Consider the following 23,808-nt stretch of genomic DNA (forward strand, 5'->3'; position numbering starts at 1 on the left):
TAGACCAGATGGAATTAATTGACATCTTCAGAACATTTCACCCCAAAGCCACAGAATATACATTTTTCTCAAGCGCACATGGGTCATTTTCAAAGATAGACCATATGTTGGGACATAGGCAAAGTCTCTTCAAATTCAAGAAGATAGAAATCATATCAAGCATCTTCTCAGACCACAGTGGCATAAAACTGGAAATCAACTACAATAAAAACAACCCAAAGAAATCAAACACATGGAGACTAAACAGCATGCTATTAAACCATGACTGGGTTACCAGAGAGATCAAAGAAGAAATAAAAAACATCATGACAACAAATGACAATGAAAACACTACAATCCAAAATCTATGGGACACAGCGAAAGCAGTCTTGAGAGGGAAGTTCATAGCTCTACAAGCCTACTGCAAAAAACAAGAAACAGGGGTAATAAATTACCTAACCCAACAACTCAAAGAGTTAGAAAAAGAGCAACAAAAAAAGCCCAGTGTAAACAGAAGGAAGGAAATAATAAAGATCAGAGCACAGATAAACGACATAGAGACCAAAGAAACAATACAAAAGATCAACAAAACCAAGAGCTGGTTCTTTGAAAGGATAAACAAGATTGATGAACCTCTAGCCAGGCTCACCAAGAAGCAAAGGGAGAGGACCCAAATAAACAAGATCAGAAATGAAAGAGGTGAAATAACAACAGATCCCGCCGAAATACAAAGGATTGTTAAAAAATACTACGAACAACTCTATTCCAACAAACTGGACAACCTGGAGGAAATGGACATATTCCTAGAAAAATATAACCTTCCAAAACTCAATCAGGAAGAATCTAAACAGCTCAACATGCCAGTAACTATGGAAGAAATTGAAGCAGTCATCAAAGAGCTTCCGGCAAACAAAAGCCCGGGGCCAGACGGCTTCACAGGAGAGTTCTACCAAACATTCAAGGAAGAACTAAAACCTATCCTCCTCAGACTATTCCAAAAAATTCAAGAGGAAGGAACACTTCCAAGCTCCTTCTATGAAGCCAGCATCACCCTAATACCAAAACCAGATAAAGACAACACAATGAAGGAGAATTACAGGCCAATATCCCTCATGAATGTAGATGCCAAAATCCTCAATAAAATTCTAGCAAATAGGATCCAGCAGTACATCAGAAAGATCATACACCATGACCAAGTAGGATTTATCCCAGGATTGCAAGGATGGTTCAATATCCGCAAATCAATAAATGTGATACATCACATAAACAAATTGAGAGATAAAAATCACATAGTCATATCAATTGATGCAGAAAAAGCATTTGACAAAATCCAACACCCTTTCTTGATAAAAACTCTCAACAAGGTGGGAATAGAAGGATCATACCTCAACATCATAAAAGCTATATATGATAAACCCACAGCTAACATCATACTCAATGGGCAAAAACTAAAACCATTTCCCCTAAGAACAGGAACAAGACAGGGATGCCCACTCTCACCACTCCTGTTTGACATAGTACTGGAAGTATTAGCCACTGCAATTAGACAAGAAGAAGAAATAAAAGGCATCCAAATTGGAAAAGAAGAAGTAAAGCTGTCCTTATTTGCAGATGACATGATATTGTACATAAAAAACCCGAAAGACTCCATCAAAAAACTAACAGACTTAATAAATGAATTCGGCAATGTAGCAGGATACAAAATTAACACCAAGAAATCAATGGCATTTCTATACACCAACAATGAACTTACAGAAAGAGAGACTAAAAAAGCAATCCCATTTTCCATCGCACCAAAAAAATTAAGATACTTAGGAATAAACCTAACCAAGGAGGTAAAAGACCTATATGCGGAAAACTACAGGACACTGAAAAAAGAGATAGAGGAAGATGTAAACAGATGGAAGAACATACCATGTTCATGGATTGGTAGAATCAACATCATTAAAATGTCCATACTACCCAAAGCAATCTATAGATTTAATGCACTCCCCATTAAAATACCAACGGCGTATTTCACAGACCTAGAAAGAACTCTCCAAAAATTCATCTGGAATAAAAAAAGACCCCGAATAGCCACAGCAATCCTGAGAAAGAAGAATAAAGTAGGAGGGATCTCAATACCAGATTTCAAGCTGTATTACAAAGCCACTGTCATCAAAACAGCCTGGTACTGGCACAAGAACAGACATATAGATCAATGGAACAGAATAGAGAATCCAGATATCGACCCAAACCAATATGCGCATTTAATATTTGACAAAGGAGGCATGAGCATACAATGGAGTCAAGACAGTCTCTTTAATAAATGGTGTTGGGAAAATTGGACAGATACATGCAAAAAAATGAAACTAGATCACCAACTTACACCATACACAAAAATAAACTCAAAATGGGTACAGGACTTAAATATAAGACGGGAAACCATAAAAATACTAGAGGAATCCACAGGCAGCAAAATCTCAGACATATGCCAAAAGAACTTTTTCAGTGATACTGCCCCTAGGGTAATGGAAGCCAAACAGAAAATAAACAAATGGGACTACATCAAAATAAAAAGCTTTTGCACAGCAAAAGAAACCATCAACAAAACAACAAGAAACCCCACTGTATGGGAGAACATATTTGCAAATGGTATCACTGATAAAGGTTTAATTTCCAACATCTACAGGCAGCTTATACAACTTAATAAAAGGAAGATAAATGATCCAATAAAAAAATGGGCAACAGACCTAAATAGAAGCTTTTCGAAAGAAGACAGAAGGAAGGCCAAGAGACACATGAAAACATGCTCAAAGTCACTAATTATCCGAGAGATGCAAATCAAAACAACAATGCGATACCATCTCACACCTGTCAGAATGGCTATCATCAACAAATCAACAAACGACAAGTGTTGGCGAGGATGCGGAGAAAAAGGAACCCTCGTGCACTGCTGGTGGGAATGCAGACTGGTGCAGCCACTGTGGAGAACAGTATGGAGTTTCCTCAAAAAACTGAAAATGGAACTCCCATTTGACCCAGTAATCCCACTCCTAGGAATATATCCTAAGAAACCAGAAACACCAATCAGAAAGGATATATGCACCCCTATGTTCATAGCAGCACAATTTACAATAGCTAAGATTTGGAAACAGCCTAAATGCCCATCAGCAGATGACTGGATCAGAAAACTATGGTACATCTACACAATGGAATACTATGCTGCCATAAAAAAGAAGGAATTACTACCATTTGTAGGCACTTGGATGGAATTAGAGAACATTATGCTAAGTGAAATAAGCCAGTCAATGAAAGAAAAATACCACATGATCCCACTCATTTGGGGATAATGAAAAACATTATAAACTGATGAACAAAAAGATAGTTACAGAGGCAGTAAAGCATCAAACAGACTGTCAAATTACAGTGGTAAGGTTAGGGAGAGGTGGGGGAAATAAGAGATCAACTGAAGGACTTATATGCATGTATATAAGAGTAACCAACGGATGCAAAACATTGGGGGGTGAGGGCATATATGGGAGTGGGGTGGGGGTCGGGGGCAATGATAAGATATGTACACATATAATACCTTAATAAAAATTTGAAAAAAAAAAAAAAAAAAAAAAAAAAAAAAAAAAAAGAAAAATTAAGCCCAAAATGAAGAGAGGTAGCACATTGGATTGACAATAGTTTACCCCAGCAGCTGTGCTGGCCTCATTCCACTCTAGCATGGTGACAAACTATATGATAGCACACCCTTTCGTTCCAAGAGTGACATTTCCACAGAAGAATTCTAAAGCACCTTGGGAAATTATGCCGTTAATATGCATTAAGTGCACACAGTGGCCGACGCTGAAGAACAGAAGTTCAGTGAGGCCATAGGCCAGGGGTGGGCAAACTTTTTGACTCGAGGGCCACAATGGGTTCTTAAACTGGACCGGAGGGCTGGAACAAAAGCATGGATGGAGTGTTTGTGTGAACTAATATAAATTCAAAGTAAAGGAGCGGAGGGGAGAGCAAGAGAACTGGATAGAACAGCCGGATCCGGCCCGCGGGCCGTAGTTTGCCCAAGGCTGCCATAGGCTCTGCTCAGAGTAATCTCAGACCCTGGCTCTACCTCATTGATCACCACAAGGCCAGACTGCCTCTTGACTGCATGAGTTCAAAGACGTTCCCTGTAAATCAAATGCCTTCCACCCAGAATACATGAATTATAGGAAGTTTTCTGCTCCTGTGGAGAGTTAATCAAGTGTTTCCGTTACCTCCTTATCCCCCTTGTGCAGTGGTCGGCAAACTCCTTAGTCAACAGAGCCAAACATCAACAGTACAACGATTGAAATTTCTTTGGAGAGCCAAATTTTTTAAACTTCTCCTAACGCCACTTCAAAATAGACTCGCCCAGGCCGTGGTATTTTGTGGAAGAGCCACACTCAAGGGGCCAAAGAGCCGCATGTGGCTCGCGAGCCGCAGTTTGCCAACCACTGCCCTTGTGTCTTTCATTTTTCAATACCTTAAACCAAAACCCAAACTTCTTAGTGATAATATAGATGTGTATAGCTATCTAGCTAGATACACACACACCAGTGCTATCACACAACTTTCATTGTGTGTTTCAAACAAGGTCAGCATAGCCCTGGCTGGTTTGGCTCAGTGGATAGAGCATTGATCCAAGGACTGAAGGGTTCCGGGTTCAGTTCCGGTCAAGGGCAAGTACCTCAGTTGCAGGCTTGATCCCTGTCCCTGGTTGGGGAATGTGCAGGAGGCAACCAATCAATACCAATCAAAGTCTCTCTCTCTCTCTCTCTCTCTCTCTCTCTTTTTCTCTCCCCTGCCTCCAATCTCTCTAGAAAATCAATAGGAAAAAATCCTCAAGTGAGGATTAACAAAAAAAAAAAAGTTACATTTAAAAAAAAACAAGATCAGCATATTTCTCACATATACAAAATTTTCTGCCTTGAGTTATATATATGAGTTAATAATTGACCACAATAACAATGTTATGTGCTCTGTCTTATCAAAATATGCTAATCTTATCCTAATTACTAATTAAAGCTATGTGCCAGAATCGTCTACAAAAAGACACCAAAGAAAACACCCTGCCAGAAATATTTCAGCATAAAAAAATAGCTTTTCTATTATTCTTTCATAGACATCATTTATTCTGCCACATTTGTGTTATTTGAAACATACGTTAAACTGAAACAGTGGGGAATGTTTATGTGAAGAATAAGTATCTTTCCTTTTTCTCCCATCAGATATTTTCTCAATGATTTCTGACTCCAGTGGGGTGATGGTTTATGGACGCTATGATCAGTTCCTGCGGGAAGTCCTCAAACTGCCCACAGCAGTGTTTGAAGGGCCCTCATTCGGTTACACGGAACAGTCAGCCAGGTCCTGCTTCTCTCAGCAGGTAGGAAAGAACGTGTGTCAGGAAGCATCTTCTGAACAGCTGTTCTCCTCCTGTGTGTCACTCCAGGCAGTTCTTAGACAAGTGATAACCTGTAGCCTATCTTCCGGCGTCTGACAAATGGCCTGTGAATCAGGCACTAAACTTCACACACCTGCATCATCATAACAGGTGATGTCTACTGACCACGAGCCAGGCACCATGCTGAGCTGTTTCCTTGCATTGTCGAATGCAATCCTACAACAACCCTATAGTCTCTGGATCATTATCATTGTCCTCTCAAAAGGGCCAAAATGTCCCTCCGCCTCATAAGAAACACACGTCTGACGCACACACGTCTGACGCACACACGTCTGACACACCACCAAGTTTCACCTCTGTTTGTCAAAGAAGACGAAAAAGTATGGCCCTTGCCATGTCGCTCTGTGGGAGTCTCAAAAGATGAGAGACGCGGCTACCTAAATCTTCCAGGACACGGGACATTTAGGGCTCTGAGAGAGGTTTTACCTGAGGTTGCTACCGGTTAGCCTGGGGAAGCCCCTTGGTGTGCAAATGCAGGAGACAGGTGTGGAACTGTGGCAGGTGCCATGATCCACAGCTGGGTAATGTTTTATGGAAACGTCCCTCACCTGGGAAAGCAATGCCCCCAGAATTGTTTTTCTCTGTGTGAGCGTCTTGCCTCGGCCTCCGTGGAGATAATTCAGTTGTGTGTATACATGTAAAACACACTCAGTGTTTTAAGTTCTGCCGAACTTAGTTTCAAGTTCTGTTTCTTCGTACATTAGAGGCTCATTGAACGTCCTGTTCCATCTCAAATGATAGCTGCAGAGCAGCTAAATTAAGCGTATTCTCTGTTCTCAATTACTATGGATTGGTGTGTTGTTGTTTTTTATTGCGTTTTGTTTTTTATGCAGAAGAAGGTCACGTTAAACGGTTTCTTGGACACGCTCATGTCGGATCCTCCCCCGCAGTGTCTGGTCTGGCTGCCCCTCCTGCATCGACTGGCGAATGTAGAGAATGGTGAGTCGTCACTGCTGAGCGCAGGCAGGCTTTTTGATCATTGAAATTAGCCGATCAACTCTATGCTTATTAAGCCAAGGTCATGGTTTTAGGGAGATCGATTTTGCTGTTCCGAGCTTTGTTTAGGATGCACCTAACTGGTCTCCCTGATCTTTAACAAGGCCCTGTGGGTGCACGGCCAAGTTAAGACGGTCAGTGCTAAAAGCTCATGTCATCTCCCTGTGTACCCCGCAGTCACAGGTCAGATGTGGCTTAAAGACTTGATACAACAGAGGAATCTCAGTAACGAATGTGATCTTTTCCATTATTTGTTTTAGGTCTGGATTTCCAATATTGGCTTATCTTGGCATTGACCGTGTCTTCCTAGGCACTGGGCCAGGAACAGGTGGGGGAGAAGGGAAAAAACTGGATGAGAGAAACCCATCTCTTGTCATGTGCTCTGAATGACATTTCAGTGGTTGTAGTTATGTGGAAGACAAAGGCCATGCGGACTTTTGAAATGTGCTTTTTTTACAAGGGCGAGTTTTCTAGGGGAAAAGGAGTAAATACTGATACACCCAAGTTTAAATGGAAGCCACAGTTCAGAAGGAGGTTTAAAGAAATTTAAACATGGAGCAATTCAGTGCCTCCTTCTCTAATCTTTAGATGTTCTTATTTGTTATTCAATTTAAGTCTGAGACTTCTCCAGACGTAAATAGAAAGTCATTTATCCCATATCTCTTACTAGGATCTTAACTCTTACACATTTCTTTAATATACATTGGAGGTAAAGTTAGCTTACGTTTATGTTCCCATTCAGAACGTCTAGCATCTGCCCTTATTATCTCTCTCAGTTAAAAGTTATAAATGTATCCTGTTTTGCTCATGGAGAAGATTTTAAAAATGAATTAAGTAGGTGCTCTGTAATCACCTCCAAGCATAGATTTATTTTTGTATGTTTCTTACTCATCCGCAGAAGCAAAGAGCAGTCAAGGTCGGATCATGCAACCCGAGTCCATGTTACTGTTCACAGTTGAGAGCTAGTCACCTTCCATCAGGAGGCTGTAATTTCACCCTGTGGCTCAGCACTTCCTGTTGCAGGAAATGGGTTTCGCAGGCCTGTCCCCGAGAGCAGTTGCCTGTAATCCAGGGCTCACCCTGCCTTTCCCAGGAGCCGGAAAAAGGAGGATTGGTGCTCAGTCAGAAGGCACTACCTCCAGCGCTGGTCATGCCTTTGTGGTTACAGCTGGCTTTTTCCCTTCGTTTATTTCCATGTACATTCTTCTCCCTGGCTGGCTAGCCAGAGAATAAGGTGACCAAAGGCAAGAATTGTTGTTGTTTACAATCTTTAGCTCATAGCGTAGAGACAGTTACTTGGATTTGATCATTTGTTAGCTTCCGATGTCAACCATTTTCCCTTACCTGCCTCGTGGTTCCCATTTTCTGCCAAAGACAGTTGTGCCTCCTGAGCCGTCTGAACTGGAACTGTCTTTAGATCATTTACTTGTCTCCTTGGGCCCGGCCCATCTGCCTCTTAGGAAAGAAAACAAATCTGTTTGTTAGATGGAGGCAGTGTGACTGACTAAGTCAGCCCCTTAGCTGCTTCATTTTAAAAAAATAACTCAATTCTCTCATCCAGTTTCCCTGCTCTCCCTCCATTTTTCTTTCTTTTTCCTCCCTCTCCTTTCTCCTGTCTCCCTTTTTGCTCTCTCCCTGCTGGATGGTCAGCCGTGTCCATCCATGGTGCTGAGTCTCCCAGGGACTGTGCTGGCCTCCTGGAGACAGAGAGCAGTTTGGGGGGGAACGGGCCAGTTTGGGTCATTTATATTATTGTAGTGTAAGAGATGGGAGTAGAAAGAGCAAGTGGCATCCAGAAACTTGTTGTTAAAAGAACACCTCTCCTCCACCTCATTTCTTCCACCTCCACACACGCGCCTGAAAAGGGCAGTGAGACGCCTGGAATAAACACAATGCTTCCCGCAGCCCAACCCGACTGTCATCTGGCATCAGGGCACACCGCAGAAAGCGCCACCCCGTCAGGCTGTGTTTGTCCCTAGCCTGGCTCGCACTCGGGTTTTCTTATTTTTTCTCCGTTTGCTGCCTCCTCAGTCTTCCACCCGGTGGAGTGTTCCTTCTGCCACAGCGAGAGCATGATGGGATTCCGCTACCGATGCCAACAGTGTCACAATTACCAGCTCTGCCAGGACTGCTTCTGGAGGGGACATGCCGGGGGTTCCCATAGCAACCAGCACCAAATGAAAGAGTACACGTCATGGGTAAGGCAAGGACCAGGCGATGCTTAAAGTTGGATGTGTGCGTGCGACCCGAATGCAAGGGAATGTCAAGGAGGGTGACAGAATTCAGCAGTGCACTTACCCCGTCGTCAACATTCCTTCTTCCCCTTCCCTCCGAACGCACCCCCTCTTACTGGGGTCTCTTTCAGAGGGTATCCGAACCCCGTGTAGCTTCCTGAGACTTCAACTGTAGGAAGACTCCAATTACGTTACTTCTTGAAATGCAGCTCTCCGTCGTGATTTAGCTAACAACCAAATAGCAAGCGCCTTCTGGAACCTAATCATTTCACAGTCAATTAAGGTTCTTTTCAACCTGTGATGGGTTTTTGTTTTGGCCTGCCCCTTTTTGTGTTTTGTGAGAGTTGCTGAAAAATGGTTGCTAGTTTCTTTTTTCTTAGATTCTGGAGTTCTCTTAGGTGCACGACTGAAAAGTAGAGGAAAGGCGTGTGAGCTTGTGGGCTTGACGATGCTGTTCCATTTTACTTTGGGGAAGAGGGGGTCCTGTGGCTGCATTAGCAAACCATCTTTCGTGAAGGGGGCAGGTGAGCGACTTGCTGAAGGTGACCCGGGAGCATGGGTCCCTGTGCTGGATGTTTTCTCAGGGGCACATGCCACTGGGTCTAAGGGAGGAACTTGCCTCCGTGAGCTGGCTGCCCCAATGGCGGTGTTCTTGTGCTTCGTGGGACGGACATAGCCTCAGCCCTGCCCACCCCTCTTGAAGTAGTTCTCCCACAAGAAAATGCAAACTTTCTTTTAGTTTTTTTTTCTATATTTTTATGTTTCAATTGAACATATAGTCTTTACTTAAAGAGTAACTTACTTTTTAAAAAAAGGAAAATCTTCAGAATATGCATTTTAAGTCGGAGTGTTCTTTCCAGGCATTGTTATTGGGAACTCATGGTCAGTGTACATATATCAATTGCTTAGCACCTGTCAGACTCTGAGTTCAAGGGACAGTTCTTCACTAAGACGTCACATACTGAGGGCTTCATGCCAGTTCCCAGGCCACTGTCACTGGTGGCCACGTCATGTGCTGAGGATAGATGTACTGACCCCGATGATGAGATACATTTCAGTATAGAACATAGAAGAAAGCACTTTCTGTTTTCTTATTGTCAACATAGTACCAATTTTCAAATTTATTCTATCCCAAATTCTGGAGGACCGGTGCTTGAAGACTAATCATTTTTAATTGTTCTTTTATGTAAATGCTAAAATCAGATAAGGGGCCTTTTTCTTAGGGATTGAAGATTCTAAAATTATTTAGGAGGGCAGTGTCTCTACTAAAGTCAGATTAGACTCCTCAAGAAGACGAAGGGGCCCCGATATTTATGCGGTGAAGAGCTCTATTGTGTTGCTGATGTAAGTCTTCTAAGAATTACATCTCCTAGCAAAAACCAAAGTGGAACTTCTTGAACAGTGCTCCTACTGCTCAGCTTTTCAAGAATGAGGATAAAAACCACATATTACCACTTATGGGCTCTCTGTGTTAAAGAAAGTGAAGAAAATTATAAATGGATTCTCCTGGAAAGGAAGCATTTGTTATAAAGGTTTATTATATGTGGTAAATTATTTTTTATCATTTTGGCTGTGGAATTTTAAGGCAAACATCCCAGCAATCTAAATGACCAACAGGTAGCATGATGCTCTGAAAAGAACATGAATTTTAAATTCTCAAGACTCAGATTGGCCCTGCTGACATGGCTCAGTGGTTGAGCATTGACCTATGAACCAGGAGGTCATGGTTCGATTCCTGGTCAGGGCACATGCCCGGGTTGTGGGCTTGATCCCCCTTGTGGGGCATACAGGAGGCAGCCAATCAATGACCCTCTCATCATTGATGTTTCTCTCTCTCTCCCTCTCCCTGCCTCTCTGAAATCAATTAAAAATTTAAAAAGACTCAGATTGAAATTCCACTCTCGCCTTTAGTTAGGTGGGTTCCTGCAAAGCCTCTTGCTCATCTCCCTCCTTCCTTCTGAGGTGGGGGCAATCCTTCCAGAATCCAGTCCGATGCTGCCGCCTCCGTGATTTAAACACTTCATTGTCCCCCCTGCATTGGAGATAAAGGCCACAGTCCTTATGTGACCTGGTAGGACTTGAATGATGGGCCTCCTGCTCGCCTCTTCTTCCTCCATCGGAATCACCTTCCCAGCCCCTGAGTTTCTGCCAGATGGACTCCTGCTGTCCACGAAGGCCCCGCTCAGGGCCCGTGCCCGCCGAGTGCCCATATCACTAAGCAGCAGGAGCCGGGTACCTTGCTGGCTTACTTACCACTGAGCAGACGCCCGACTTAGAGTAGGCACTCAAAGAGGATTGCTTGAATGAGTGAGAGAATGAATGATTGATTACCTAGTGTGAAAGCAAATCATCTGACAAAATGTTACATAAACATTAGTTGTTATCACCTCTGTCTGTCTGCTTCTTTCCAGAAATCACCAGCTAAGAAGCTAACGAACGCATTAAGCAAGTCCCTGAGCTGTGCTTCTAGCCGTGAGCCTTTGCACCCCATGTTCCCCGACCAGCCCGAGAAGCCGCTCAACTTGGCCCACATCGTGTGAGTGTCTCTGCCTCTACGTTAAGAGACATCTTTCTTTTTTTAATTTAAAGTCTTTATTGTTTGAAGTATTACGTAAGTCTCCTTTTCCCCCATTGGCCTCTCCCTGGCGGCCCCCACCCCCCAGCACATGCCCTCACCTCCCCCTGTCTGTGTCCATTGGTTATGCTTGTATGCATGCATACAAGTCCTTTGGTTGATCTCTTACTCCCTCACCCCCCGCCTTCCCTCTAGAGCAGTGGTTCTCAACCTTTTTAATGCCGTGACCCTTTAATACAGTTCCTCATGTTGTGGTGACCCCCAACCATAAAATTATTTTCGTTGCTACTTCATAACTGTCATTTTGCTACTGTTATGAATCGTAATGTAAATATCTGTGTTTTCCGATGGTCTTAGGCGACCCTGCTAGCGGTTCTCAACCTGTGGGTCGCGACATTAGAAAGGTTGAGAACTCACAGGTTGAGAACCGCTGCTGTAGAGCCTAAGACCATCGGAAAACACAGATACTTACATTACGATTCATAACAGTAGCAAAATGACAGTTATGAAGTAGCAACGAAAATAATTTTATGATTGGGGGTCACCACAACATGAGGAACTGTATTAAAGGGTCGCGGCATTAGAAAGGTTGAGAACCACTGCTCTAGAGAAATCTTTCTTTATTGGCAGATCCATAGAAAAGCAATTTCTTATCAGTTGTCAGGAACCGTGTTTCAAAATTTAATTTTAAAAAAAAGGAGACTGAATGAGCCCTGGCTGGGTGGTTTGGTTGGGTGGAGTATTGTCCCGTACACCAAAGGTTGCAGTTTAGTTCCCGGTCAGGGCACATGCCTAGGTTTCAGGTTCGATCCCCAGTCAGGATGCCACCTTCCACTTCTCTCACATCTCTCTATTTCTCTCTCTCTTTCTCTCTCTCTCTCTCTGTCAGAATATCAATAAACAATATCTTTGGGTGAGGATAAGAAAACAAAGACTGAATATAATACCATTATACTGTTTGTGGTAGAGGTATACAGTACAGATGCCCAGCTGTACAAGTAGAGTGTGCAACACTAATGCAGTTCACCTAGAGAGGAAAAGCATGGTTATAAAATATGGATGTTAGTGGAGTTTGCACAATTGGAAGTTAATGATCAATAGAATTACCGTGATAAGAAAATTCTAAAGTACGCTTTACCTTAATGTCATATGTGCCGAGTCCCAAATAAAAAAGCCCTCTGTTTTATTTTCCTGCACAGCCAGTCATCTTAATGATGGCAGTAAACCGGGAGATTGCTGTTTTATCCCGAGCTGTATAACTTTAGAAGGATCATGGCCTGGTGGGGGTTGGGGGCGGGGCACGGGTGGAGGCGCAGTTAAAGAGGGGATTGGTGGGAAAATTCATCAGAACATCTAAAAAGAAGACGTTTCAAAAATATTTCTCCAAAGTATGTGTGAGTTTGGTGGACAGGGGCCTGGGCCAGGGCGCAGGCTCCCCTCCCCCCCCCTCCCCCCCCCCCCCGCCCCCGCCATGCCCTGGAGTCTCTCGCAGCCCCATGGCCAAGACAGCAGGGGAGGAGCGGTTTTCTTGGTGCTGTCCTGGGCTCAGGTAGGAACGATGGAGTCACAGGTGCCTCGGGAATAGGTGGTTCTCTCCTCTGGACGGCCTTGGCCTTTCGTTTGCAAGTTCAGCAGGACCCACAGCACCGCAGAGCCTGCGGTTATGTGTTGGCATCAGGATGCGGGCAGATCAGACCTCGGATATTAGGGAGTCACCAAGGCCAAACCCATGCTCGGGCAGCTCAGAACATGACCCGCAAGCAGCACTGCTGTGGGCCCCAAACCCTTAGAAAGCAGTAACTTGCGTCTGATGGACCCAAGCAAGTACCATGTCCGTGGACTTGGGATAAATACTCCAGCGCTTTGTTCAGTTTGGTCCCAAGTGGCTTTGAGGGTTCACGGTCCTCAGCAATACACAGTCTGGAGGCTCCAGTTGCCGGCATGGACTAAGCATCCGAAAACCAATGTAAACCGGTTCTGCAGAAGGCGGTTAACTTACTTTTGGAAATGTTGCTGCTAAAAATAAACCAGGGGTAAATCAATGTGGAGAGTGCCCAAGCGCCAACCACTTTTCAGAAAATGACCTCACGCCGGCTACTCTTACTAAGGCTCAGCTTTCCTCCCCAGAGCGAGACAATCCCTAACTTGTGAATGAATGAACAAAACGACGTGGGGGCGGGTCTGTGCTCTGTGCTCTGCCACAGCCACTGCCTACCAGACCCCCAGCGCACAGTCCGATCACAGCTGCCGGGTGTGAGGATAGAGAGGCTGGGATGTGAATGGCCTGGCTCTAGCGCTTTGCAGTCCAGCGGAAATAGGGTGCTGCCTTCCTCTTCTAGAAAGAATTAGGAGGTGGGGCAGTGCGGAATCAGATCAGTTTCACACGGCACATCACCTACTGCAGGACTTGTACCCAGTTGGCTCACGATTGGGGGGGTGTTAATTGGGTAAGATTTTTTTAACTTTAATTTACAGTGGCAGTATGATCTGATGTGTTATTAACTGAGCTTAGTGAGGGCTGTATCTACACAAGTTGGGTTCTAGGATTCCCTTAAAATACTACACAAAATATGCCCTTTTTTTCTGAGGAAAGTTCTATATATTGAACCAGATTCTCAAAATAGCTTTTAAATGAAAAGACTGATCTATCCTCATTGTTAATACATTTTCCAAATGTCTTCATTTGCAAATTGTGAAAAATATTTAATTGTTGAAATAACATGTAAGAAATTCTGGATGTAGACTATTCTGTCTCTGTTAGAACAGAATCTTTTTTCTATTTTTGGCATTAGAGATTTTTTTCCTCCCTATTTGTTATTCCAATGTCAATGCCCTGAACATGTCCTCTTTTTATCTTATGTTTTTGGGTAGGGATACGTAAGACTTCTAATTTTTAAATATGCTGTTCACTTAGCTGCTTTAAATTATTATAAGCACATAATGGCCACTTAAGTGGGTGACATTTTGGTATTTTAACATTTGTACTTAGCTATCGTATTGCTTGTAAATGTTGCCATGATTAACAGTCTCTATTCTATTCAATTCTTTGCTGCCCAAAGTGATACTTGGTAAGTAGTTCAGTCCTCCCCAATGTACTTACAAAAACTTGTAATAAATGACTAGTAGCCCTGCGCACGAATCCGTGTGCCAGTAGCTCGCTGCTGCCCCCAGTAGCTCTCCGCCTGCTGCCCCACCCTCCTATAGCTGTCCCCGCCCTCCCTACCCCCCATCCCCTGCCCTCCCTACCTCCCCCCAAATAGCTTGCTGCCCTGCCCCCTCCTGTAGCTCTCAGCCCCACCCTCTGCTGATCCGTGATCTGGTGATCTGGTCGTTATGCTTCCCAGCGTAAGGACCATTTGCATATTACATCTTTATTATATAGGATTATGAGACACAAAACAGTGAGTGGCTGGAGGCTAGTTTAAAACTAATTCTGCCTCGAGCTGAACACTCGGTTTACCAGAAGAATGCCGGTTTTATAAAAATGTCCGCTAGAGATTTTTGTTCAGGAAGAAAATCTTGCACTAGCCCCCCCCTACCCCCGGCTTTATCTTGTGGAGCTGTTTCTGTCTTATAAGAGTAAGTACATGTAAAATTCTCAATGGGACCTATTTTTTACATAAGGTAACTTGCCATTTGACTGTGGAGGAAATAGGAACTTTAGTCCCTTTGAAAGTCACTATTTACTCCCAAGGTTAGCCTTTCTGTGTCCCAAGTTCAACATTTTTATGATGATCCTTAAACGTGAAGCCATTTACTAATAAACTACAACTTTCAGCTTTGCAATGGCCATGTTTAGTAAAGTAAATTTACCAGGCTAGTTAAAAAGCATTGCAAATCTACTTGTTTCTCATTGCCGAGAGATAGAGCAAGATGGGAAAATTTAAAAAAAAAGAGAGAGAGAGAGAGAGTAAAAAACAAAACACACACAAATGTTGGTCTAGTTTATTTTTTTCAACTTTACCAAATCTACAATGTAAGATATTTTATTATTTCATTCTGTTTACTGTTTTAAAATCTGACATTCCTGACTTCTGAAAATTCACAGAGGACATTTGTATAAAATTAGCATCCTTCTTGTAAAGTGAAAGTGTTCTGTTCAAGGCAAACTAGCTCTGATTCCCTAAGACAGTGGTCGGCAAACTGCGGCTCGGTTTGCCGCTCTGTTGACTAATGAGTTTGCCAACCACTGCCCTAAGATAAAAATTAAACCATTACAAGTTTGGCTCTTGTTCAAGCAAACACAAGTAGACTCTATAGGCTAGAATTAATTTTTCCTCTTCAAATAATTCTACTCAAATATGGAATTATAATGAAATAAAAATTTCTTCTGACTCAAAATGATGCCCTGCCTCATTCCCTACCTTTTGAACTGTCAATCCCATCTCATCTTACCACGTATTATCTGACAATAAACCTAAAATCAGATTAAAAACTGTTTGGAGATGAGATAGGGATCGTAGCGCTTTCATTTTACCTGAACTAAGACATTAGCGATGGTGAAACCATGACAGGATGAAATGAAAAATCAGACAGGGGATGACAGACCTGAGGAGTTGGTGTTTAGGGACATGGACAATTTGGAGGAATGTTGAAACTATTTTTTTCCTCCCACCATATGAAAAAAAAGTGAAGTTTATGGGATGCCTTGCACCAGGTGCCCTACATCTGGCTCACCCAGGTAACAGAAAGTCAGTACATACTTGCGGCGCTTACTTGCATCTTCAGTTACAACAAAGAGCAAATAAAGCACAAGATGATTTTGTTAGCCTGGTCCTTCCAGACTGGGCATGTTGGGAGAGCACCATTTTCATGGGAATGCGGGAGGAAGTTTCCAGAGCTTCTGAAATCCTCTTCTTTGCAAGAGGATGCAAATTCTGACCATTATTACGTTTTCAGAGCTTCTCCCTTTATTTTTTTTAATAAATCTTTATTGTTCAGATTATTACAGGTGTTCCTCTTTTTTTTTCCCCATAGCTCCCCTCCACCTGATTCCCCACCCCACCCCATGCCCTTACCCCCCGCCACTGTCTTCATCCATAGGTGTAAGATTTTGTCCAATCTCTTCCCACACCCCTCACACCTCCTTCCCCCTGAGAATTGTCAGTGCACTCCCTTTCTATGTCCCTTATTCTACTGTATTCACCAGTCCATTCAGTAAATATAAGGCTGCCTCAAAATCCTCGCTTCCTTCGAGAGTATGGCTCAATGAAATGCAATGCTTGGAGCTCACGGAGAGGCATTCCTATGGTGTCCGGAGACCTGCCTCGCAATATTTACTTGAGATTCTATATTTGCAAAGAAATGTAACTTTCAAACATCTAAAGAATTTCATTGGAAAATGTAAAATTTCATGTTGGTCCTGAGTTACGATAGATCTCTGGTCTTCCCACCCCCTCTCCTCCAGGGATGGGAGGTAGTTTTTAACCTGCGACGTATACTTGCTTTAACTTTTCATCCACATGTACTTTGTTGTAGGCCACCCAGACCTGTAACCAGCATGAATGACACCCTGTTCTCCCACTCTGTCCCCTCCTCAGGAAGTCCTTTTATCACCAGGAGGTAAGTTCCATTCCTAGGACATAACAAGCCCTCTCTTTGGTAATGAGCCTTGATTCTGTGGCAAGAAAAATATTCCAGTGCAAGCCAGAGTGGGAGACTATTGTTAGAAACTAGTTATGTAAATTTCTGCCACATGGCTCTCAACTTCATTCGTTTGAATGCATTTAAAGAGGAATGGGATGGCTCTTGTGGTTAAAGTCGTCTAGAAACGTGCATTTACGGTGCACCCACAGTAAATGCAGAAGTTTACATTTTACTGCTGACATACATGCATTCTTTTTCTTTGAGAAAGTCACTTTCATAGCACTTAGAAAGGTCCATTTCAGCCAGGAAACTGGGGAGCTATCTCCTAATTTAAAGCTCCAGATATAAAAGAACCCTCTTCTTGGTGAACTCTGGAGTCTCTGAGGCGAGAGGCCGAAGACCAAACTTGGAAATGTCGTTTCCACACAATAATGTCATGGATTATTGGGCTTAAACAAAAGGTGGATGTGTGTCATCTTTTTAACAAGATCCACTCCCGCTGTGAGCAAAGGGCAGGTGAATCCAGTCCTTCATTTAGGGCCAGCGTTACAAATACGCAGGGGCCGAGAGGTGCTCTGAGACATTTGATCAGAGATCACAAATAAAGCACCAGAGAATTTTCATAGAAACACCTGGAGAAGGCCCACGGGAAAGCAGAAACAAAGGTAAGGATAGTTGGAGCTATTTGTAAGATTTTGCAAATGCCTTTCAGTAGGAAAAAAGAAAATACAGTCTCATGTTTTACAAAAACACATAATCAGTCTTTTCTCTAAAGCGGTGGCTGAGGTACCAGTCGCACTGTAATATCCTGGTACATTCTGGTGAGGACGTGAACACAGTGAGACTCAGGACCCCGCTGGTTATTTTTCCTGTGTTCCTGTTCTTGCTTATCAGCACGAACCTGAGATGAAGATGTTCCCCATAATTGTAGTTAGCAGAACAAACAGAACATGGCAGGTCATGGGGTTTCCTTCCTGTAAATGATGGGCGTCCGTAAAAAGTGGAAGTGAGAACACAGTTGAACCACAAAACCTCCACAGGGAAGTCATAGGCCCTCAGAGTGTGCCTTTTAGCTCTCCTTTGCAGAACCACCAGAAATTCAACCATCGTTTCTAAGACAAAATCATACACTGTGAAGTCTCTCAGAGACTCAGGCCTGTGCATCTCTCTAAAGAAGAGCTTGCATGTGTTGAGAAAGATGTTGTGCATTTATTAGGAATCTCTACGTTCTGCAAATGTCAGGCAGAGCGCGACTCCATCCTTACTGAAGGTCATTTTATATCATTTCAGCTCGGACGGTGCTTATGGTGGATGCGTCTAGATGGATAACATGGCTTCTTCTACTCTAAAATATCCCTATAACACTTTGAGCTGTTCTGGTTCCTCCAGGGTGCATGGTACCTATTAACCCAAAATACGATCATTTCCCTTTTCTCCCATTTTCAATCTTTTTGGAATGTCCCCTGTGAAGCACAGACACATTGTTGAGAGTTTGCACTTCTTCCTGTCACCAGGGAGATTGGCCCCTGGTGCCTGTGTTAAGGGTGCTGTTCAATAAAGCTGTGTACACTGAACTTCCTTCCTCTCTGAGTGGGCCTTGCTCTGTCCAGGGGAGGTATTCATGAGGTCTCGTTGTCTGACGCCCTCAGGTCACCTGAGGGGCTAAGTGCAGCCAGCCCTGTGGCTGAGGAGCATTCGCTTATAAGGTTGGTTGTCACTCAGCTTGGGTGCTGTGCACGGTCAGTATCCCAGCCCCAAATCACTAATCGTAGTGGTAGTTCCATAGCTAGACTGCTGGTCATTCTCCTCCATCACTAAATCCTCTTGTCGTACGTCTCAGTGGAGACAGAGGTCTTCTGGGGGTTCAAGAGAGTCCATTGAGAATTTCCAACTGGAGCTGAACTTCTCGGCTCTTTCCTCTCTTTTCCACTTATTTTATTGATCTCGGGGCCTCAAACCAGTATAGATCAGATACTCATCTGTGAAGAGTACCAAGCGGATTTTCTTCTCTGGATGACTCTGCTGTTGCACAAGACCCCAGATGGTGATTTTTTAGACTTTTAATGGAAGTGCCAATTGGAATGATCATTAGCACTAACTGGGTCAGGCCAGACAATGCCACATGGCTGGACCATAGTGTAGTAAAAGATTTGAGGACTTATATCTTTCTGTCCAACTGGGCCATTTTTTCCCCAAAGAGAGCAGTCTAATTCTTATTGAAGAAGAATTTAAAAACCAAGTTCATACTATCAGTGCTTCATTTCTGTCACTGCATCATGCTAGTGGTGATCCACTGCTTATTTCTTAACCATGTCTACACCCTAAAATTGATAGAAACCCATAAAGCCAAGTGGAGGCATAAGTTAAAGGTCCTATTCTTCCTATGGTTAGAATGGAACCAAATAAATGTAACCCAGAGTCCTGCCCTCACTCCTACTCCACCCCAACTTCCCCTCTTAAAATCAGATAAAAACCTAAACAAGCCAAGAATGTACTGATCTATGTTAAGAAAGTAGGGAAGTTTGCCATGCAGATATTTTATTTAGCCTGAGTTTCCAGTCTTCTGTGACAGATCTTAGAAAGATAAAGCAGAATGAGGATGAATTGAAATCACCACTTCAGAATTCTCGCCATAAACTCCTGGCATTACTCAACCTGGAGTCCTTTACAAGCAACCCACTTTGATCTTCAAAGGGCACCAGGGCGTATCTTTGAAGTCTTTTGACATCCGGGTGATCTGACTCACACAGATTTATGAGTGTATAACTGGCTACCACCACCATCTGCTGTATCCTCTTTTCTTATATCCACTTCCAGTTATATCCTTGATTCACTTTTTCCTTAAACGAAAGGAGGGAATCTCAAAGGCACTCTCCTTAACCCTTTGAAGTCTGTGTGTGTGTGTGTGTGTATGTGTGTGCGCGCGCACGCAATGCTGGTTAGTAATTAGGTAGAATGTGGTTCAAATAACATAATTCACCTCATTCATTTCCTTGATCATAACTTTATCCCTAAACCTAGATTATTTTCTTATAAATTAATTTATAGAAAAAATGGCTGGATCAATGGAAATCTATCATCACCACTAGAAAAAGAGCTCCAAGTGCTATGTATGGTGGGGCAACATTATATAAGCTTATGAAATATATATCATCACTGTTGCAAATATTATTGAAGCACTGACCCAAAGCCAGGTCCAAAAGGCCCTTTCCTCCCTTCACTGCCCACAGCATCGTGCCTCTGAACACTTGCCATCTTTGTTGGTATCATGCCCCCTTTGTAAAATCTTCATTATCCAGCCAAAATCCTTGCCTGGGGTATGTGAGAAACTTACCTAGGATTTTTCTGTAAAATACTATTATGCATTGAATTATGGCTATCTTCTTTGTTAGCCACAATATGAAACTCTGAATGTTTAAACAGCTAGATTCTTCTACCCTCGGTATCATAAGTATCTTGTAAAGCTTTCACAAACGTTTCTATAGATGCAACCTCTATAACAGAAGTCACTCAGCAAGGGAATCACATTGGCTATGATCTCTAGCTCTAGCCAGATCTTATCACTCCTCCAAATGTTAGAAAATTGCTTGAGTCACGGAGTGCATTGAACACAACCAGATATGCTGTTTTCTGGCTTGTCAGAATAGCATTTGGTTAGTTACTTAATATTGCGTTAGGCTCAGTAGTGCAGATGGGGAAGGCACACCCCCCTCCTAAGTGCTTCCCAAGCCCTGATTCTTCCCGGTGGGCAGCCTTTGTGAGTTATTTTTGTTGGTTGATTGGTTTATGTGTTCAACCAAAGAAAGGTTAATTACTATGGCTTCTTCAGTTTTTTCAAACACTTTGCTTAACCAAAGATTCTTTACCTAACAACACAGATTATTAACCTAACTAAAAATGTTCAAACTAAATTTTAAGCATTTGTACTTTGGTAATCAAAAGTGAATAGAAATAAAATTGAGGTACTGAATTCAGCCTTTGATCTAAAAATTAAAGTTTTCTTCAGGGTTATTTTTCCTAAAATTAAAGCTCATCCTTTTCAGTAAGAAAAAAATATAGATAAATTTATAAATTAACATTATATAACAGATGAACTTATACATTAACTAGCCTGAGGATTTCTTTACTCTTTTCACACTTTCTGGGCATTTTTGTCTGAAATTTTATGAAATTTGAAAAAAAAATCATAAATCACTCTCTGCTGTTATCTCTTTATTCTATGTAGCCCCAGCGCTCCACTAATACGCTAGACTTTTCAAACTTGAAATAGGCCAGTCTTCCCACTCAACTCTCTTTCCTATGCTAAAATGTTGGTGCATCGTTAAAACTTGTCATCTCTCTTCTTCACTTCAACAACTTTTATTATCTTAATAAAGTTGCTTTCGTTGTTGCCTGTGCATGCCCTGTACCCAGCAAACTTCTAGAGACTCTCTTGGTAAAAATACAATTGATATGGTTTGATGCTATCGGGGGGAAAACATAGTAAATGTAGTGAATCCAGTGTAAGCCAAGAATTCTTAGCGTTTCTTCCATAGTAGCTGCTTAGGATGGCTTGACTTTCATGCCAGTCACCCCACTGAGACACTAAATTATTTTCATGCTTGTTTGCTGATGTGCATGTGACAGATACTTTACATTTCAGATCAAAGATCTTGAAAGCAAGAACAGGAAACGGGAACACAGTTTTTCAAGAAATTAGCTCCTGACAAAACTGACTTGTGGTCTCTTTTGTATTCTACCTAAACTATGTAGATTGCAGGGAGAAGCAAAATTTTATTCACACTGATAGTTACTTAAGGAGGGAGCCAACTTTACAAGTTATTCTTCACAAGTCCAAACACCACACAAGTTTATCAGTTATTTGAAATCAATAAAAATGAAAATAATTTGCCATGGCTCCATATCAGTTTCCTGTTGACCACTGTGATCATGATTGTTGCACGTAACATAATTTATTCCTATAATGCTGCTGCTCTGTGAGACTGCATCTAGGACTTCCGTTTAAATTCTTGTATTTTCACACTCAATAAAAGAAAAAAATCTTTGACCAGCGCTAAAATAGTAATCCAACATAAGCAGAGGTGGTTCTTAAAAAATATGTTTCAGGTTAAAACAAAAACCCAGGGAGCTTTTGTGTGTAGTTCTGTTATCTAGAACCCCCAAAAATGTTTACACTTGAGCAAAACTACTGGTGTCAGTTGTCACCCTTCAAATGTAAAGGGTGAATTTAAATAAATAGATAAATAAATGAATATGAAATATTTTACATGTGATAAACATTAATATTTTAAGAAAAACTATCTTAAATATATTAATACATGCAATAAACATTAATATCTCAAGAAAAAGCGTTTTAAATATAATGTTACATGCATTAAACACCAATTATTCAAGAAAAACTAACTTAAATATAATATTACATGCAATAAATATTAATATTTCAAGAAAAAAAGGATTTTAAGTATAATAATATTACCAAAACTGTACTAACATAGTATGGTATCACAAAAGTTGTAGGAAATATTAAAATTCTGCAAATAACAGGATTACGTCCATTTGAAATATTTTTAAGTTGCTCTATCCTTCTAAAACCAGTGTGTGTGCACGGGGGCTGGAGGGGCATTTATCTTTATATGTACTATTTTCCAAAGGTCTAAAAGGGAATTGGTGAGAAAATAGAGACTATTTTAGAAAGAACGTGTAGTCTAAAGGAATACTTCTTCCTCCTTTTTTTTTAGCAGAACACATAAACTTCAAAATGTACCTTTTCACACCCTCCAGGGTATGATTGTCACCGCACCCATTACTGATAATATGTGTGCAAAGGGATGTGCCTACACATTGGCAAGGGCCTGGTGAAAAGAAAGTGACCACAATAAGAAAATACATAAAATTTTAGAGATAGCAGTCTTGCTTCTCCTCGGAACTCAGATTAGAAAAGATTTCCCACCCATGGTCCAGGGGAGCCTCAGGCAGTTCCCAGTTCAGAGCTTAAGAGGAAGAATGCATTTAGATTTGAAGACGGGGCGTGTAGAAGACAGAAGCTTTTGGAACTGATTGACGCGAAAGCCATTGCTGCACTCTGACACACGGCCGTGGCCAAAGTGTTCATTTCTTGGTAAAAACATAGCTCGTGTGCTTGATCCCAAAGCCCAGGATGAGTTGGACATACCACCTAACTTCTCCAAGCAAACTGCCGAGCGACAAAAGGAAAGTTTAAAAATCCAAAGTATTCTGTACAATATCGTGAGCATCCATGGCTTTGAAGAGATCATAATAAACTACACATTGTCACGATCCTCACAACTCAGGAGGAAAATTGGTCACATTGCCTCTTTCTTCAAACGCCTTAGGAGCTGCGGAAGAAACGCTGGTGAAGGCACTTCATGTGAAGAGTCTTTACAGACCCAGGTTTTAGGTGAAACCTGCTTCCCCACCAACTCTCTACGTTCCTGATCCATTTCATCTTGAAAGAGTATTTGCTTTTGGTTTTGATTTGTTTTATTCGTGCCCTTGATTTCCTCTATACCTGGTCATAATTTCGGCTTCCCAGAATAAGTCATGAGGAGCAGAATTTAAGGCTTGTTTTTGGAAGTATAGAAACTCTGTGGACAGTGAGTACCAAAACTCAGAAGTACTCCTGGCATTAAGAGCTGTAGCAAAACAAAATAAATTATTTCTTCCCACAAACTCATAAATACCGATAGTGTCATCCCCATATTTTCCAAGAACTGATTCCCAAGAATTCATGTGGGAAGGAAAGGGAGCGTGAAAGGACTTAAACCAATCCTGGCATGGGCCAATGCAAAGAAAATGACAAAAAGAAGGAAAGAGATGTGTATACAGAGAACATCCGCTCATCCCCTTGAGGGAGGAGGGACTTGGGAAGAAAAAGAAAAGAAGAGGGGAGGTAGGTACGCGGAGCAGAGGAAGGAGAGAAGGACCCAAAGAGTTAAAAGGAGAGAGAG

General features: G+C 42.1%; 1 protein-coding gene across 29 annotated transcripts in view; it reads left to right on the forward strand.

The window, feature by feature from the left end:
- The window catches only part of DTNA (dystrobrevin alpha), a 332,992-nt gene that overhangs the window by 258,985 nt on the left and 50,199 nt on the right, over positions 1-23,808 (forward strand). For 25 of the 29 annotated variants that reach the window (XM_080683220.1, XM_080683222.1, XM_080683225.1 and 22 more), the window contains 5 exons: positions 5,217-5,371; positions 6,283-6,388; positions 8,477-8,643; positions 11,091-11,215; positions 16,733-16,816. In XM_080683220.1, coding sequence (XP_080539346.1) covers positions 5,217-5,371; positions 6,283-6,388; positions 8,477-8,643; positions 11,091-11,215; positions 16,733-16,816 — 637 coding nt within the window. Of the gene's footprint in view, positions 1-5,216; positions 5,372-6,282; positions 6,389-8,476; positions 8,644-11,090; positions 11,216-16,732; positions 16,817-18,130; positions 18,425-23,808 lie in introns of those variants that run through there. The other 4 variants (XM_080683236.1, XM_080683237.1, XM_080683238.1 and 1 more) reach the window with 2 other exon arrangements.

This window comes from Plecotus auritus (assembly GCF_963455305.1).
Source record: "Plecotus auritus genome assembly, chromosome: 8".
In the NCBI taxonomy this organism is placed as follows: domain Eukaryota; kingdom Metazoa; phylum Chordata; class Mammalia; order Chiroptera; family Vespertilionidae; genus Plecotus; species Plecotus auritus.